This window comes from Varroa jacobsoni, unplaced genomic scaffold, assembly GCF_002532875.2.
Source record: "Varroa jacobsoni isolate VJ856 unplaced genomic scaffold, vjacob_1.0 scaffold_694, whole genome shotgun sequence".
NCBI lineage: Eukaryota > Metazoa > Arthropoda > Arachnida > Mesostigmata > Varroidae > Varroa > Varroa jacobsoni.
Genome location: NW_019213596.1, coordinates 106586 through 126925, shown reverse-complemented (window position 1 = coordinate 126925; position 20340 = coordinate 106586). Strand labels below are relative to the sequence as shown.

The 20340-nt window shown below is 43.7% G+C and overlaps 1 protein-coding gene and 1 long non-coding RNA gene across 2 annotated transcripts in view; one reads left to right on the top strand and one right to left on the bottom strand.

The window, feature by feature from the left end:
- Positions 1-2969: 2969 nt before the first annotated feature.
- Positions 2970-4586, bottom strand: LOC111262721 (uncharacterized). Its single transcript, XR_002681813.2, has 3 exons — positions 4298-4586; positions 3829-4049; positions 2970-3684 (listed from the first exon to the last, which is right to left on the bottom strand). It is a non-coding gene; the product is annotated as an uncharacterized LOC111262721 (long non-coding RNA).
- A 1397-nt stretch (positions 4587-5983) lies between these two features.
- The window catches only part of Mef2 (myocyte enhancer factor 2), a 104781-nt gene continuing 90424 nt past the window's right edge, over positions 5984-20340 (top strand). The window contains exon 1 of the mRNA XM_086969296.1: positions 5984-6936. Coding sequence (XP_086825422.1) covers positions 6870-6936 — 67 coding nt within the window. The 5' untranslated portion in view covers positions 5984-6869. The remainder of the gene's footprint in view (positions 6937-20340) is intronic.

Genomic DNA, 20340 nt, shown 5'->3' with positions numbered 1-20340 from the left:
ACCTCTGCGACTCTGGTCCATCCGGTCATGCGTCCGATGGACCAAGGCACGGAAAGCTCTCTGACTGTAGGTCGTTTGATCTTTTGTCAAAACTCCTACCCATTCGGCTACTACCGAGTAATCCTTAGTTCAGTTAGTCGCAATATCTGCAAACCTCACACGTATACGGAAGACAACGTCATGTGTACGGCGACGACGCTATCATATGCAATTGTTGCCGGGTAACTTCGCCGGGCGTGATGAGATCGTCGTTGTTGAATACTGTTTCACCTCGTAAGGTTCAATTTGACAAAGATTAACGATTTACTTTTGAGAAACGAGGACTAGGTGCATCTAAAGTGCTTCCGTGCTTAAAGGGTTTGAGTATATTGCTTCGGTTTTGAATTAGGCACTTTTTAATGGCCTTGTCAAAAGCCGGCCAAATTCGTAATACAGATCCGCAACGTAAACACGCTAGATATCGCCAAGAAGATATAGGCAAGGGTAAGTTTTTCCGGGCGAAAAGGACACAGACAGAAATTATAATAGATGAAATTTAGCATAATTGATCTAAACATCCTCCAGTCGTCTCGCCATTTTGGAATTATATGGAATTAGATTATGCCCTACTATTGTTTAGAAACCACGACTAAACCATTAACATAGCGATTATCGAGAATTTATGTTAGTTAGTACATTCTTTTGTTGTTTCCTTGCAAACGACGCGTAGAGTTAGCCACTCTTGTAAAACATTCCACCATTCAAAGTAAGTAAACCTCTGACAGCGGTATACTTATGCCCTAGCAATGCAATGTCTTGTAGTAAGTAGATGACAAATCCTCGTATGATACCAATCAATGACCCTTCATTGCTCCAACTGAATAATATTGTGTATCAGATATACACATTTAAAAAAACAAAGTTTCACCGCATCGAACGTATCTATCAGATTAATGTTGTATTTGTTAAATCACAAACAGAAGTTTATACGTACGCATTCAGTAAAGCTGAACACTGACCGGTTGCTGTACAATATTATCCAGACACGTGGTAACGATTAAGTCTTCCTGAAACTCGGCGCCAGTTACCGTTCACTATTGAAACTAAAAATTTGTGGCATTTCACTCCAAGCAAAAAATCGGTAAAACTAGGCACCTTGCAGGACCTTTCTACGCCAAACGTATTCGTTCCATAGCACTAAGGAGATGTCCGAAACAATGGCCAACGGCAGTAACGCACAAAGGCTCATTTCTAAAACAAAGGACTATACAAAGCCAAGCCATGGCCTGTAGCGTTGGGGATGGAAGCTTCGAACACTCTTAGACAAAGATTAGAGATAATTAGTTGTTTGCATTTAATCACATTTGTTGTGCAATAAATGTCCTTGGCGGGGCTTTAACCAGCTACCAGCGGCTAATTTAAAGCCAGTGCTTGAACCGTCTAAGCCATTAGATATTGCATGTGCGACCCATACGCCTACGCGAAACAGTCTCATTTCAGTGGAAAAAAAGACGAGCTCCTTCTTACTACCGTCACTATTACTACACTTACATTTGGAGGACACGTTAAAGATGTCTGACTTCATTCGACATCTACGCTACATATCGGCACCGGGGGGGCTGTTCTAGAAAAAAATAACGGAAAGTCAAAGCGCTCAAAGCGGATTTCAAGTTTATTCCTTCATTTCTCTATCGGTGCGCACCTTTCCTACTGGAAATCATATAGCGGTGCATTGATCCCCTGGCCGAAATCTCTGAGTAATCTCCAAAAATCGTTCACGTCACACGTTCTATTCGCTGATTACTTGAATTCACCTTCTTTGTTTTTTTTTCCCGTCTAAAAGACCCAAAATTGCCGGTCAGATCTCACCAGAATGGCAAAGATTGGTGTTGATAAGCGTACCAGGGAGGACAGTCGGTGTCAAGGCAGTAGCGATATTTGGTCAACAGACTCCGAAGGTCCGTCGTCGATCCTAACCCAGTGAATAGCAATAGACGCACTGTTGTGGCGGATCGAGCAAGGAAACGTGTCTGATAAAAGCACAGATTCATGGAATTCCTCCCTTTACCGGAATCTCTTTTTCGTTCTTTCGCTTTCTGGCTGTTTTGAACGCCGCACGGTAACGTGACGGGACACGCAATGACTAGTACGTACTCAGGACGTACGGGGCTGAGGAAAACATGTCTGGCCCATCTGAACCTTCCCTTGTAACCACTGAGGTTCTAGACGCTGAAACGCATGACTCAGAAGAATGTCAGGCAGACCGATCCTACGAAGCAAATCAGAGTAGAGGCAACTGAGTGAGTGAGCGAAATCCAACGAATCCTCCACCTTTTACTACCTCTACGACTACTTGTGCAACGACTACCACATTTAGATGGAATGGCCGATTTGAAGGTATATGGATCATAGGTCACCGAAGAAGAGTCGTTGAACCGCTCAGCTATTATAATTTTTTTCGTTCAAATTTAAAAAAAAACCGAAGGGATGCCACAGCAGCAGGGAAACTCAATTGGGGATCTCAAAGATTACCTGGCCTTTGGCAAAGAGTTGTGACTTATCTTGACTAAAATACGAGAGAGGAAGTGGCAGGACGCGAATACAGAAGGAGAGCAAATGCTGTAGATAAGACCCGAGTAGAAGACAGGCGTTTCCTTAAATTCTACACTTTCCCGAAGACGTTCCAAACACATCAAAAGCAAGCATTGCCCTATATATGACGAACATGATAGGAGCTTTTTACGATGATATCGTTTATAGTTTTATCTCGAAGTAAAGATAAAAGCTATCCATGCATTGATAAAAATGAAGCATAGGTTTGCTTACTAGTGAGCTATCGGTAGAGAATATTGTGTGACACCGTCGCCATTATGACTGCCGTTCCATTCAGCAGAGGGGCATTCGGGGCTGATATTATGTTAGGACTGTGGATTAATCTTAGGGTTAATATCAATGAAAAGGCAATTTTACTGAAGCATGTCGTTGGGCGCGTTTTGGCGTTAAGAAGGACTCATTTATGATTACTTATAGGATTATAGATGACATAATCCAATTATTATCGCTTTTGTATCTTCCTGCAATATATTTTTATTGTATGTTATAAACTTCTGTATTCGCTAGTCAGCTAATCGAGGTAAGTGCATGTAGCTACGCTATAAAATGTATTAAAAACGATTTCGCGTACCCACAAGGATCAGCTTATATTCTAGAACTCGTGAGCAGAATTCAAAGCTTTCGAATTATCGTCGACTCACTTGGTTCTCTGTTGGCGTCAAGTATACCCAATGAGTTTTCCTTTAACCACACGAGCAGCTCGGCTAAACGTAATTGTTAGCTACCGTAGCATTTACATTTACAATTTAGCCTTCAACAAAAATATATAATACAGTGAATAACGAGCATAGTCCAACCCCTTCATCTGCTGTTCCAAATTGGAGGACTCTTGGGGGATGCGTTGTGCATAAGTCGACAGCTTCGTTGCCGTACATTTATCCAGTGTTGCAATCACCATCCAATGTCCTCTGTTGTCGTTTGTCGTTGCCGCGGTCCTCTGTTGCGCAGTCCATTCGTACGTAAACGTCCCCTCAAAGGTTAACTTGAGGTTAGGATACGTCTCAAGCGGTTAGACAGACCGCGAGCTCGGTCGCAGTTTGCTTGACGGCCCTTTACCTTTTACTCTACACAGAGAGACGGTGTATCGATCACCTGGCAGAAGAGTGCAACCGGGCTTAGTAAAAGCTACGATCTTTGACGGACATCGACCCGATAGTTGAAGAGGTTAGGGCTGGACAGATGCAGAACGATCGTTCGCTACTATTATCAATGCAAGGTTTTAATAAATACACGTACCCGTACGCTTTGCGGTCCTTCTGAAGTTCGAGATCGCTTTTGTTGGTTCTTCAATGGTAGCTTTCGAAACATTTCGAAACCCAATTTCGTGAAAAACGCTATTTGTGCTATCTAGCGGTAGTTCCGCAATTACCAATAATAGAGCAGCGGCCGTTGAGCCTTCAAAACCCCGACGCAATACCGACGCCGCTGGCGCAATGTTCCGCAGGATCCTTGCCGCCCTTAACGAATATTGAAGGGGAGCGAATATTGGATGCTTTTGTTGTCAGTAACATGCAGCCAGCATCCAGACGAGAGGATGTTTCACTATCGTTATACTTCTACACTATTGGGAAGCGAAAAAAGGATAGCTCTAAGACGTTTCTGCGTTTGTAGTTGTAACGCCGTAATCGATAACTACGCCATGAGCTGCATAGACTAGCTAGCAAGTGACCAAAGATTTACAGGCAAGTACTTAGTTATCTCTTACCTCGCTTGAATGACACACATGTTTGTAGGCAAATTTATGTGCGTTGGCGGGCTCAAACCGGCAGCGCCCGCCTTTATCGTCGTTGTACAATCGAAATTACAATAACAATGATAATAATCTAAACCAGATATAGTAATATACGGTAAAAATTTCCACAGCAGCAGCAGCGCCACTACATACATCATTCCCATTGCCACTTACTGCAAGTCCCAACACCGGTGGGACCAAAACAGATAGTGGTGATGATGGTGGCGTGCATGCTGCTGATGGCATCGGTGTCGCTTGTTACATTAGAGGAAAGAACGGAGAAGAACATCGAAAATATGCATTGACCCCCAAGCTGCTCGTACAGTCCGGCTTTGGCGACGGCCACAGCAGTGAGTGCCTAGCGGATTTCTTCTCAACCGGAGAGCGAACAACAACAATCTGCGCTGCTATCGCCATAGCACCACCGCAGACGCTCCTAATTTCGCTGCCGCCGCCGCCGCCGACGCTGGTCTCGCGGCGCCTACGACGAGCGCGTGCGTCAACCAGTGTCTCAGCTTTCCCCGCCGCCGCTGCCGCAGACTCGACCAAACGCAAACAGACGTCCGCCACAGCCGCGATGGCGCAGTCGTTCCGGCGGTTGCAGGCTGCTGTCTCGGTGAAACCGCGCGCAGACCTTTTCACGGCCGAGCCGCTGTCGTCAGTCTCTCTACCGTTTCCCCCTACAACATAGACTCACTAATATCCCGCTGCTGCTGTATTCGCTAATGTTAGCGACGTTCAACGGCCACTGGAATGATCGGTGTCCGTTAGCCCTCACTGCTGCTGGCGTTGCTATTCCACAATCGCCTGTGGGACGGACGTCGCAGGGAAACATATGACTCGAGTAGCTTTGCTAATGGAGACGGCTTTCGTGGTATCGGCACTGCCGCTGCCACCGCTCGCCCCCTCTTTCTGCCTCTCGGCCTGTGCAACTGTTCGCTAGACGAGGGCCTGTGCGAGGGTTCACCGCTGCTGACAGCAGCGTTGTTGCAACAATAAGGAGTCGTCTGGCGTTGTTGAAACAACGTTGAATGTAGTAAAAAGCAAGAGAAAGACAAAAAAGAGATATCTGACGGGCAATGGACGAAAAGACAGATAGATTATGGTCGAGTTGAGGGACAGGGCCGGTTGTGTTTAGACGGATTGAATAGACCGAGGTGACGGTCGCTGGCTCTAGCTCGTCCTGCGCTTTGTGTACATTCCCGGCCACATACTTGAGAACGACAGCGACTCAGGGAATCAGGAAGAGAGAGAGAGAGAGAGAGTGAGGGAGAGAAAGCGAGAGACAGAACAGGGGCTAGGTAAAAACAGAAACAAAGTAAGTACGGACGAGCCAAAATCCACCCATAGAGATCACTCGAAAGAAACGTGCTGGCTTGCCCCGAGCCTACGAGGTCTTTCCGCCCGAGTCTACTACGTTAAATCAGTGTCTTTGTGAAGGTGTCCGTGGCGTTGTCGTACGGTCGAGTGTTGAGCACTCCACAGCCGCATAATTGGCCATCGTTATGTGATAGTAGGAGTGAGTGCGATACGTTTGAAAGTCGAGCTCGTTTACGGAGATGGTGCTGATACTATTGGACTACTGCCGCTGCGGATGGTGGTCGCTGTCGTCGTCATAACGGCGATGGCGGCTATAGTGCTAATAGCGGGTAAGCAAGAGTCTTTCGCGTGAACGATTTAGCGTATAAATTACGGTGTACATTTTTGCTTGAGCTAACTAGCTAGCAGGCCGGCCAGTCAACGACGAGCTGATCATAATAATAGCACAGTACACACAAGAAACGGTGAGCCGACGAACGCACTGGATAGCGCACGAAAAATCGGAAAACACAAAAAGGCTAGGTCACGGGCAACCCAACGGGAAAAAACCGATGATATCGTAGCTAATGTCTAGGGCAGTATAAAGGGATTGTTTTATCGAAATCTACCTGCTAACGTCGAATAGTATGTATGTATGTATGTGTGTGTCTTAGCGTTTTTACGTAAGCGTTTGCATGGGGGCATGAAAAAGCTAAGCAAACAGATTTTGTCCCTCTTTTTCGTTGACTTGGTGCATAAGAAAGGCAACATCAGAAACTAGCCGCAGTGCGCGAGAATCGAACGAAGCGTTATTGTCGCTAGTATTTACGAAGTGCAAAAGTTACGTCTTCGGTAAGCTTTATTCACAGCAGTGTTTATCAACATTGTGGTAACGGTGAGGTCGAAGTTCAGCAGAGAAACCTGCGACTTTGACTGAGCTTCAGCTCGTTAATTCAACCCAGGAGTACTATTTTGCTGTTCTGGTTATTTTTTACACGTGTTTGTGCTCTTTTTAAGCAGAGGTGCTTCTAAATCGTTAACGGGGTCGTCGAGGCTGCCGAGTGTACGTTCCGTTGTAGACTGGATAGAGAAATTGTGCTCGACTGTGGCCTGTGCGATCGAAGGCTGTGATTCCGTTCGGTGATTTTAGCGTTGAATCTCGGATGCGTGCTGTGCATTCGGCTGCATTTCGATTTTTATTAGTTTCGTTCTGTGCTGAGTGGGTGTACGCTTTTGGTCCGCGTAGATGCACGACTGGAGTGCCCTCGCGAAGGTGACCCGGATTCAGGACCTTCTGGTGCGAAGGACCAACGGTAAGATAAACAATTACAATCATAATGGGGAGAAAGCTAAGGTCAATTAATCGACAGCCTTTCTTTTGCTGATAACGGTGCTGTGTACCGATGTGGACGAAATGATAGCGGTGCTGATCCAAGCGATAACAGCCATGCCAATCAACGAAAACACAGACAAAACTCCGATCATGCAATAATGAACGAACAAAAACCAGTCAGCGGCAATGTCATGTTAGTAAGTATAACCCAAGGGAGCATAAGCACTGGTAAACACAACGCCATAGGCTACCGTTAACGTCAATCTCTTGCCAAGACCAGCCCTGCTTTAAGAAAACTATCATAACTACAATTGTATGGAAAATGATAAAAGCTGGCTTCTGTGTAGCCGACGAGAAGATAGACCTCAAAATGAAAAACAATCCACAGACGGAATACACTAGTAAAGCGACAGACCTGTAAGCGCTGCTGCTCTGAAGTATTTACCGGATTGTATTGTGCGGAACAATATATAGGTAACAGGACAAATGCTACGACTTCTCCGCCGTTGATGGCAGGCAGTTGATTCCGGTTGGGTGTCCGTCCTTCCATCTCTGCGTCCAGCCGCCGCCCTATTTGTTCTAGTGTGCAGCCTGTTTGGCAGCTGCAGTCGCCCCTGCAAGTGAACTAGCTATTAAACGAACGACATAGTTATGTCGCTCGTTCAGTTGAGTGCAGTGATACTGACCGGAGATGGACGAAAAAACTCTCTTGTCTGTATCGCAACGGCAGCCGCGAGGAATACGAGGGACGAGAGTTGACAGCATGGCCACCCATGGGGGAATGGTGTAGACATCATTCAGCCAGTCCATTGCTAGTGCAGAAGGCTAGCGGTCCCTCGCTTTCGACTGTCAGGATGGGCAATGTTTGTTGCTTGGGGGCGGTGGTGCCGTCTACCGGGCAGAATCACTCACTCCGGCTGGGCTGCCCCGTAGGGCTCGGCTCGCCAGTCGTCGCTGCGCCGACCTAAGCGTTGTTGATGTTACAAAGACCGCTTTTACTCATTCTATTCGCTGCTACGGTGGAGTCTCTCTCGGCTAGCCTGGTCCACAGTAGCGCAGCGTCACAGGGACGAGCAACAAATAACGGCAACCAAGGTCGCAGTACCGTTTGTCACCCTCAAAAGAGATCACAGTATCTCCATCGGCTCGTCCGCCCCGTTACTGGTCGACGCTGTTACAGTTTTAGGCGCTTTCGGTTGACGATCGGTGGCATTGGCGGCTGACGCAGGCTGCTGGCAGAACGGTCGATAACGGTCAAATAGCATCATGTTGTTTTCACTGTTGATATTGTTATTGACGATGGTGGCGTCGATGTATAGGATGATACTGCCTATTGTGCGGCCGGAACAATGGGGCCGCATCAATACATTCTATGGACTGATTCGGTGTTCTGACTTGGTTTAAGAGAAGTACAACTGCTTGGTTCCGTTGCGGTTCTGTACCATAGATCGATACAGGAAACACGAAGGTTCCGTGAAAGAGACTGTGGCGAAGATAAGAAGATTATTAAATCTCAATACGAAAACTGTGATCTAGTGATGTATTGGTTCAATCTGGTAGCAGTATGCATAAAGACCTGCAGCGAACAGGAGAAACAAATATAATTCACACGCTCACAGACAATTAAAATCATATAGGTGGCATTCGGCTATGTAAACGATAATGTCAACAGCTTTCAAAGGATGTGAACGTGATTTGCAGTGAAGAGCATGCTCCCATGCAGCCTTGATTTTCGTTTTATTACAAAGATGCCTGATGTTCTACGTAAACACTATTCCTATAATAGTATTGCTAGTTAGACGTCGCAAGCGCGTAATGCTCACCAAGCGAACGAGCAAAAGAACATCTATCAGTTAATCAACAACAATTGATAATATCTACTTGCGCCAAAGGGGGACAAGATTCAATATTGTCCTATGCAATTACCTGGCTGAACGCTCGGGAGTTTGTTATGTTCGAATTGTTCCACATCAGAGGTTAAAACTCTGTTGATTGGAGTGACAGTTAAATAAGAATTGTCCTATGAGAATGATAGGGGTAAACTATAGTTGTCCGAGGATCCGTACAAAACGACGCGAGTGTGACCGTCTTCGTTGTGGACACTGAACATCTAAAGGAAACCGCCCCTACTCCGAGCTCGAGGCGTCGTCAAATACATTATAACAGGAAAACAAATATGGACGTTAATTGTTGTTGCCGTTAGCATAATGCACTGTGTTTCTTATCACTCTTTTGGTCGCGCTTCAAGTGGCTAGAACCATCAATGGTTTCTCGGTTAGGCCTGCTGGCAGCCGTTGATGGCAGGCGACGGCAAGCGTTGCAGCATCGTTTTTATTTTTTTGTTTATTTATTTTAGATATTACTACTGTGTGGACAGATTCTTAGAACCATCTCGTCAGCATAACATGAGGGATCTGCTTTTACTAGGTTGGATAACCATGAATTATCTGGAGTTCCTTCAACAGACCTATGAAGCGACAAAGGAACTATGTGCCACAATCAATAGGGTAAAGTTTTAAACCATCGATGGCCACATTCTGATGGTCACCACAACAACGCACTCAACGTAGCCACCCAGACTATCCGTCGCATTCTACATATATTTACCGTATCCAAAATGGCATAAACCGATACAATCTGTACGTTTGTCCTCGATCGTTTTCATCAGTTTTTTCCTTAACAGAAGTTCCCTTTCGAGCCGAACAAAGAAACTTCACTCTACATTGTCTACATACACCCCGACAAACTGAGTAGCTTCACCTGACATTTTTATCATTCATTAGCATACTTATATAATAATAATTATTCCATTGCCTACCTGTAACCCGATAGCTGCCTATACTTTACTCCACGAGGTCGAACGGGCTACCGACATTGTTTTCGCCAACCATTGCTAAGCAGTCTCAACGGCAACGACTTATCTTGATCGCGTATCGTAGATGGAGAGTTGGTTCTACTTGCTCGTCAGCTTAGAGGTCAGCCAAAAGATGGACGACGTCGCCAGTAACCGTAATACAAACCGATGAAAAAGCAAACGGGCAGAGTCGAGCAAACACCAACGTTATTCATCCAACGCAAGAGCCGCTTCGTGCAGTCCGCAACATGCAGACTCGCCATTGACGGCTCTGCGCTCTCACACTTCTACGGAGCTCTATGCCACCCAACGCGCTGGCTCCGTCCGCGTCACAGCTAACAAAAACCAATCAGTCGCCTGATAACAGGCCACCGATACCAACAAAATGGAAACATGCCTTGTTTTTAATTCATCTCCTTTGTGCGATGTTGTCTTTACACGTTGGCAATCGTTGCGTGATTTTGCAGCGGCCCACCAGAGCGAGCGGCTCGGTAATGGCTGGTTACAATGTCAGCGTGCAGTGAAGCAATGGGAGGTAGGTAGGTAGGGATCGAGTCATGTCGCTGGTGCCACTAGTAAATAGCTAATGCTATCAGCCGACTGCTGTTATAACTGCCCCGTTCGTTATGTCGCTACTGCTGCTGCTGCTGCTTCTTCTATTGTTGGTTAGGCAGAGAGAGGCTTTCGACAAGCCAGCTCATTGAAGCAAAGCTGATTTGACGTCTTCCTTTCAAATTAGGCCACTCGTATCAGACTTATTCGGTATCAGTTGACAGCTCGTCAGTCGCCCTTCCGAGATCGTCATATTGTTACCACTAGGCATCTACGGGTAGGTATATAATGGCAAAGAAACAGTATATGATACTGTGTTTCTGCCAGACGAAAACGGCGTTGCTTTACCGCTTTCTGCTGCCGAATGGACTGTTCAGCACGCAGGCGTACGATTTGTGCAATCGAAAAGTTAAAAAACGTTACTGTCTCTTAATTTGAAAAGATGATTTTGAGAAAAATATGATCATGGCTTATTAGTGATCTATTTTAGCCAAAGTAAGTTTACATTCTGTTAATAATCATCCCGTACATAGGAAGCGTTTGGCGAAGTGTGTCACGCTATTACCGCGACGGATAAACTTGCTTCGTCATCATTCACTGTACTAGAACGCGGGTTTGTTGGGCTCTAACAGCCTCCTGGGCATGTACACAACCTTTTTATGGCTTTCTGACGCTTGTGGAGGTATCTTGGCTCAGCGAATGATACGCGGAACAGAATTTTGTTTCGATAATCGGCGGAAGTGAAATGACATAACTTAGCCGCGTAGTACCAACCATGTTTAAACGATTTTTGTTGATCGCTTGGATCAGTGCTGCGTAAGTGCTAGAATGTACACTTCCACGGTGTAATTTTAGTGGTTTTAGCCCAAAAAAGAGATCTTCCTACCAAAATGTATAAACTCTATTGCTATTAAGAAATGCGTTGCTGATTCTTCGAAACGTCGCAGCCAGCCTGGACGGACGCACATAGAACGCAGAAAATCATCCCTGCCTTGTTTGGGGCTATAATTATCAAATTTGAAGAATAACTGTAATATCGTGCAGCTTATAGAATCGGCTTCGAACGTCATGATTTGTATTGTACTGTTACACAATAGTTTACTCCGTAGGCCACAAGCTGGGATCGGAGACCCATATGGTCTGCTCTTTTAGATAATAATGATATTGTCAAAGGGTAATCGGCAACAAAGCGAAGTATTCAAAAGATACTCGAGCTTTCGACAATCCTTAGTGTTAATAAAAAAGTAAAACAAATTCAATAAATTACAGTATTTGTCAAGGTTTAATAAATATTCCATGTAGGTATTGCTACATTTCATGTATGCCGACATAACATTATAGACAGACAAAAGAAGCCTAAAGAAGAGTTTTGAAAAACTACGTCCATATATGTTTTCCACCGTTTGTACTCAATGTGTCCAGCGGCGTTCGCGAATGAAACCCATTAAGTTTGCATGTAAAGGGCAGGTTAAGAATGCCTTCTGGAACTATGCCGTCCTTGAGCATTTCACAGTGAGTAAACACAATGTGGAAACTTTTTTTTAATAAAGTTGAACGAATGCCAAATGATAATTATCTAATTTTGTTTGAGACGAACACGTTCCCAGTGATCCCCTAATCGCTATTACGTTCCTGTCTGCTGCGTAAGTTGATTTAAGGTAATAGAAGTATCACTTTCCTAATATGTAAAATAACCTTCCCTGGCGATGTAGAATACGCATACTCCTTTCAAGCATGGCCACGTAGACGTTCGTATCTTTCGAAGCCACAGACGAGATTTTTAAGCTTGTTTTTTTCTTTCCTAAAATGCCTTTTTCTGCGTGTGTGAAACAACAATTCGATTGTGCGATTGCCCGCGTTGGGCAAAAAGTTGTCCACATTATTAGGTTACTGCTGGTAATGACAGATGCGGACATATATATATATATGACACATTTGAATCAGGTTAGCCTAAACTGACATTAGCCCGAACTACTGTGTCGTCGCAGTTTACGATTATAATCCAATCAGGGCACAATAATATAAATGAAGCAAGAGAGGTTTAAACTTCTTTACTTTTAATAGCTACCTGTTTGTCCTTTTAAGTTTTCCCTGTGATTACGCTGTCGGCATTCCGCTACAATTTACATGAACACTTATTTATTTATATTTGTTACTATGTGCCAAATATGTTGGGCTCGACCTTTGACAAGCCAACCCGGAACACGACCCCTCACATTATTCGTTTGTTATCGTTCACCGTATCTCCCCTACGTTACGCGATAAAGCGATAAACAGCCAGTTATACTGCAAACGTCGGCAGAGCGGAAGATTCGTCGCAAGGCAGTACGAAATAATGGGAGACTGGTTCGAAGGGGTCTGAAGCCGATTCGAAGGAATCACCTCACCATCGCTGTCATTGTGTGCGCAATGCCAGAATTCTCCAACCTTTTAGGTGTGATCACAGCCGCTGTTCCTGCTATTCCTGTTGTCGTCAGCGATCGCCAAAATGACACTTGACTACAAATTTGTCCAGTGTTAAGAAACTGTATCAACGACTGATAAAATGGCCAAGACATCGTGCAACACGTCAAGACAGGGACGATACTGGCAGTGATATGGCGTGACGTTGCTGGTTGGTCAGCAGCATCTGTTCGGATAGTAGATGACCGCCGGTAAAAAAGGATTAACTGGCCTCGAGGAAAGAGGCAAGAACCCTGGCTGATATTCAGCTATTCACATAAACGCACGGACGCCATGCACATGAAGATAAACAATATGTACATACAGTGCATCCGTTGAAGGTAGCGGCCGTAATGTTATAATGCGCATAGCGTAAACTATGATTGAGAAATGAACGAGCGGAGGAGCGGTTGCGCGAGAAATCTTCGGCGATGCTCACGAGACTGCTGACGAGTATCGTTTGCTAGTACACTAAGCGGGACCAAAATAGCGCAGAAAGCTGTGATGTGAAAGTAAATATATATATATATATATTTATATATATATATGCGCATGCGTAGTGCGTTCAAATTAGACGAAATGTTGTTTGTCGTAGTAGATGACACACGTTTAGCCGCTACTCCTGGTCTCGAGTTTTACGTTTGGTACCTCCGTTACGTACGTCATCAGATGGCTGGTTCACGACACGACACGAAAAGTGTCTATGCCCAGGTCGGAACCTAGATTACAGCGAGCCCGCAAGCTTATACGTCGCTCACTAAGCTTTCACAGAGACAGCCCATGTCTATCTAGAACAACACTACAAACTCGTCATGGCAAATTTGGGCGAAAAACAGCCCATATAGAATCTTTCCACGCTGAAGAAACATCACCGTCAGTTTTTATCCGGCCCCTAAAAAAACTGAAGAAGGCCTTCATAAGAGAACCGGCAAATCCTCAATAAGGTTTAAGTTTAAAAGGCTCGAAAATTTATCGAGAAAAAAATATTTTTGATATAGTACTTGGATTTTGGTACGAAAATTAACAACTGTTTTGTAGAGCAGAATATCAATTGTTAATTGGTTCCTTTAAGTAAGTTCAACAGTTAATATTTTTGAGACCTTTTGCGCCTTTTTTCAGCCGTTTAAAATAGGAACAGTTCAAAATGCCCAGTTCGTAGCCTGGTAACAAACATGACTGTTCGGGAGGACACTTCTGTTATTTACATACAGCCTTAGATACGCTAAGGAAAAACACAAACCAAAAATAAATAAGAATGCTGGTGCACAAGAAGTTCAGGGAAACGTTTATGATCGAAAGCTGAAATATGTCAATATTTTATAATATAATTAGTACGAAAAGCTTTAATAGAGACTAGGTGTGCAAGTTACAGTGGGTTCGAGTTGAGTTAATTCATCTACAGATAAGTTAAGCGGTGTTATGAATTGTTGGGCCTTCTGATTATTGTTAATATATAGAGAGATATTGTAGATAACATATATCAAAAAGGGGGCATTCTAGTTAAAGGTAGAACTGCGCTAGTAAATATACTATTGAAGAAATTATTCGTACCATAGAAATACATCAAACGTTTCTCGAACGGTGTATCGTAATCACCTTTTAATATTATTAAGTTGAGGAATGATATGCTATAAAGCCCATTGAAAGGCGACCTTAATTGACTTTTATCCATTTCACGCCCTTCCATCAAAGGTTAATTGTACTAATAAAATAATTAATTCCTTAACTACGACACTCAGGTACGTGACGCCTGTAGATGTTTAAACAGGTTATTGTTCTTATGTTGGGAACGTCCTCTTATTAAGTTTATAGCCTGTCAGGCTAGGTTCAGGCCAACTATCACAACAAGCTGTAGTGATATGTATAAGAAGAATACGTTAGGAATAGGATTTTTTGCTGAGTGAATGGGGCAGGATCCAGCATTCTCTTGGCGAACAAATTAAACAATGATGTAAGATAAAAATGACAAATGCAATACCAAAAGCACTAATGGAACAGATCACGAGAACTGGTCCTTTATGCGCATAGTTCAGGATAGGACGACCATTGTTATTGAAACTAACTTAATTGAGAGATTAGATTGAATAAGTGTCTCACTTCTAATAAAACATCAAGTTTGTATACCGAGTTTTTGAAATAGTTTCAAGTATAATTATTGAGGACCTTTTAGTGGATTTTGTACAGTCTCCGTTCGTTTTGCCGTTTAACGACCACGATAATCCAATAGGCACCGATGCGGGCGCTCCAACGACGCCCATAACCACGAACCACTTAAAAAGATTTAGCTTCGTTCTGGTATACATCTATCGCCAACTGAATGTCAAAATTATCTTATCTGCACAAATCTCGTGCCGATATTTGAAGCGGTCTACATTCAAGCAGCGCACGATATTATCAGCTATGGTAGCAGATAGACCTTTGGAAGGCAGTTATTTTAATAACTAAATCTATTCAATCGGTATTTATTTCATCGGTCTTTGGTCCACGCACGTCGCTAGTGTTCCAGCCAAGGGCCGACTTGAACCCACACGCTACAGCTTAAGCTATGTCGAGTATATGTCTGCGTGTGAGAACGATGATTTCATAGGTTGTGTCAGCTCAGAGTTCGGAGCTCAGAGGATTCGTCTGAGAACGAAGTATTCTAAAACACGTTTTTGTTCCCTGAATTTGCCAAGATCAGCGGTTTTACATGACAAGCAAAAGAGACTAACCAATTACTCAGCCAATTTGCTAGAACGTGAGTGTGCCTAGAGTGCCACAAGCGCCTACGAGCGCCAATAAGAAATGCCGACAGCATTTTCTGTTTATGCCGATTTCTGAAACTAGAAATATCCAGGACACTTTCAGTTAGGTAAACAGAAGTAAAGCGTTTGCCCGGAGCAGAAAATTCTCTTCACAAACGTTCATTAATAGTAAAGCGGTTGCTTGACTTTGTACAATGATTCGTGTTGTGCTGCTCGCATGGTATTTTCGTCAATGTGCGAGCTCAAAGCGCAAGCCAGTCACCGAACCCCACACATTTCCGTTCTGAGTAACATGGACGCCGGCGGCGAGCCAGTATCATCGATAGCATGTACCCCGGGTATAAATACAGCTCTGCATACAAATCGATAAGTTAATCAAATAACTTGCTCCCCAATCGCGTTATGCGTCGTCAAGGATAACTTCTCTCGATAATGTCAAAGCACTCATTAATGAATTACAATATTAAGTTTAATGACTAAAGAGAGCCTCTTGGTCTGGACTCGACCAACTCTACCTGCCTGATATATTTTATCTAGGTATTCTTTCAAATTATATATATATATATATATATATATATACATATACATATAACCCAGAATAAATCTTCAAACTCTAGTGCAGTTCGACGTTTGTGGAACATCTAAGCGTAAGCGTTGCTTTAACTTATTTTTCACGATGGACTGTATTTTCTATAAGGGAAAAAATTTTCATTCTCCAACCCTTCGCCATGAGCTCGAACAGGGCCGACTGCACGCGGCCGATTTCAGGTAAGGGCTGAGAATTTCCGAAAAATATTGGTGTTTTCATAGATTACATACTTAATTAATTGACTTGCTGGTTGGTCAAATATATCGCTCGTATGGTAAAATCATCTCGAGGAGAGAATGAGTAATTGTCACAGTGACAATCCAATTATAATATTTGAAAACAAAAGAGACATTGACACGAGGGTGTCTGCAAAGCTGGATATATTACCTCGCGCGTGTCACCTCGCTTGAATCACGAGGTGTGAACTGCTGAAACGACATTATGGCGTAAGACTGTAAAGTAACGGAATGACTTGGACCATCTAGCAGAACGACTGAAGTAAGGTTCCAAGAAATCGCCAACGATAAGACTTCAACGAAAAAAAATTGCAATCAAGGAACAACAGCTATAGAGCATTGCAAAGCTTGAGATCAAGCAAGTTTGTACTTTTCTCCCCGTCAGATTATATATATATATATATATATACAATAAAATAATATTGAATATTATGACATACAACGGCATTAGATACTGCAGATAAGAAAGGCAAAGTAATTGATTTATTCCGATTATAAGTATAACCAAACACCCGCACGAGCAAATGCATCTCTGCGTTAGCTAAATACTGACGTACAGCTATGCTACTGAAGTATCTCGAGTTTACCATTACTCTTACTTAAGACCCAGTAAAAAAAGTACGAATTGTCAAATTCAGCCCTGCACTCCCTGTCGTCCATCCTCCTGTCAGCTGCTTCTCGAAGAAGCGCGTGTCACAAGTTTCTATTTAGATGGTATATTGTTCTAATACATAAACATCAACAACGGCACTAGCAGCGCCACTTCGACGTATCGTACAAATCTCTTTTGCCTCTACCTCCCGATCTGACAACGCTTCATGTAGTCCGTATAATGTTATACATGTGGAGGCCAATGCAGTTCGCTGTTTGTTTGTTGCTTTTTGCACTTCTGTTTTTTATGTCTTAATCTGCCGCTTTCTAAATTTAGCTTCTAATCATCCAGCGATGCCGATTATAGCTCGACCTGTCGGCCATTCATTTGCCTCTAGGCCTAGCCTTGGCAAAGACCCCTTTATTCGCCACAGCCCCGCGCTATAGAGGGCTTGCCGAGAGGCGCGGGCGACATAGGGCAGACACCACAGACGAGTTTGCCGTCTTTTCAATTGTCTCGTTGCCTGGCAAGACCTTTTCTACGACAGCTTCAACCATCGCTGGCTACACCCGTCGCCCGCTCACGGCCAGCTCTTCCGTTTCACCTGTTTGACGACTTCTTTGACAGGCTTACTGGATCCAACCAAATAGGTGTCACTATTATGCTATCGCTTACACAGAGAGATCCACAGTCGATGCCGCTTTTTTCCGCTTTTAACGGCTTGGCTACTGCTCCCTGTTTCATTGGCTCCCTGTTATAGTCGATTGATCGACGACAGTTCATCTGTCTGTTACAGTTTTCCCTGTGGCCACTTTTGGCCGCTGAATGGCTGGCTATCCGTGTTGTATTATTTGACCTTGACTTCTATGTAGTTACTGCAACGACATTTGAACTGATAGTCTGTCGGCGGTACTCTGGTCTTCTAGAATCAAACCCACTACGGCTCTCTTATACGTATGTATATATAATCTTTAGATAAAAACACACGATGGCACCAGACACGCGAAGATTCTTATGAGAAAGTGTAGCATCTGTCACATCTAAAATAGATTGTTTGGGCACCTACCCTGGAAAAGGAAACGATATACAAACGATGATCGGTTAATGCGTATAGAAATGTAAGCTAGAAGCTCGCTATGCGACAACACTGATATATACATATATATATATATATATATATATATATTGACATTGTGTATTAGCTGCAAATGGAAAAAGATCGGATTTTGCCTTAATGCGTGAATCCGTTCGATCACTTAGCTTTACCAGAGTATTTAGTTAAAAATATGTGCTGACGAAATTGCATTGAAAAATCCGGTAATAAGCTTAACGAGATATCAGCAAACTTACCGTTAATTTGTATGAAGTATTGGGCATTTGTGGGTTACCTTTTGCAGCTAGCACGAACAAAATGGGCTTCCTTCATCGCCTGAGGGCTTTTAACCAATTTCATTTTTTTACAGGAACTATTTTGTCTATTTGGATTGATAAATCATTTTTCTCTCTCTCTCTCTCTCTTAATAAAAAAAACTAACCATGCTATTGAACATAGCAAATACATATAATATGTATCTATAATATTACAGAAGTATCTGTTCGCTTGCATTTTCAACTGCGTCCTACGCGAACAGTCACTCGCTCCGAACATACCTTTTACTTTTTATCTTCCCTGTACAAGGCGCGACGACCTCGTTGTCGCTGACGCAAGCACCGCCATGTTTGGTACCCTAGTGATTAAGAGCGAAGCTGTTGTCTAGAATTTGCCAACGAATAGGCGGCATTACAACTATATAGATGTACCTTCAGGCTGTGCCGTCGCGCGTATATATGACTGCGGATTTGCTGGACGAATAGCGATTGGGAAAAATTCAAGAGCGAAATCGGATCGACTCTGCCGTTGAGTCTGAGCAGGGCGCGCACCGAAGCGATGTACTTGAATTGTTGCTGTGATCTCTGACGCAGGTTTGTCTTAGGGGAAGCCAAAAATCCAAATGCGCAATAGCGGTGGCAGCAGCCGCAAGATCTACGCATGTGTCCCCTGCGACTGCGCGGATTGGTCTCCAAGGTCTTCCTCATTTCGGTCAGAGATTTGGCTTTACTCCAAACTTTGAGAAACGTTGCCGTCGGCATCGGTAGCAATAACAAGAGCAACGGCGGGTATCTTCACAGAAATGTTTCGAGTGAGCCTACAGGCGACTTGGCCTATCATGCGCGCCTCTTGTCGTCCGCCTGCCACTAAACAGTTTCACCGTCGAAAATTGGTACGTGCTAACGCTGCGGCACCCCGTTTCATCCGTGAATCAACCGCTCTCCATAGGTATCTGCTTATTAACAGTGAATGAATAGGAGACGAATACGTTTCCCATTGCAGTCATAGAATCGCTCTAACGTTATAGCGTTCAGCGTCATTGACAACGCTTGCTTCTCTGCGTGACTGCCTACCCATGAGTAACAAAGATCGTTTAGCTTTGTTAGGCAAGCAAGACATAGCGAGCAGGCACGTCGTGCTGATGTGCGATCGTGCGATTCGCGATCAGATCTCTTCTCTCGATACGATGGACGCTACGCTATTCCAGTTCTTTAGTGGTCATCGTACAACCATACGACTAGTGGCGGTATTAGGTGGAAAAACTTCCGTTCAACGCCATAGGTATCATGCCATGAGAAGCAAGACCAGAGATTTCACGGTTGCCAGTTTCATATCTCGCATCGATGGCGGCAGCAGCTCAACGCTCGACGCGACTCTAGGCTTACATGACGAAATCGTCTCGGACACGACAATTATTTGCTATGATGTTTTCTACTATTTAGTTAGTTACAACAGTTATTGGTAACAATAATACATGGTAAAATAATGATAGCTACCGTACTGTTCCGCATGAGACATTCTCTAGATATTGTAATCGACATTTGTACATGACTCACCTGGAGGACGAACCAGATGAACGATAGTCAAACCAAAGATGCATAGATCTTTTCGAATTTTCAAAAGCCGCATGTATTACTCAAGCCGTGACCCTTTGTTACGTGTCACGCACCGGTGTACTTTCGACTTGATTCTGAACACTCTCTGTTGAGTTATACGATCAGAGACTAGGTTAAAGGGGGTCGGAAAAATCACGTCGTTAGTACGATTGCCTGTTGCAGCGATTGTTGTTGTAGTAGTAGTAGTAGTACTAGTAGTAGTAGTAGTACTAGTAGTAGTAGTAGTAGTACTAGTAGTACTAGTAGTACTAGTAGTAGTAGTAGTACTAGTAGTAGTAGTAGTAGTAGTAGTACTAGTAGTAGTAGTAGTACTAGTAGTAGTAGTAGTACTAGTAGTAGTAGTAGTAGTAGTAGTAGTAGTAGTACTAGTAATAGTAGTACTAGTAATAG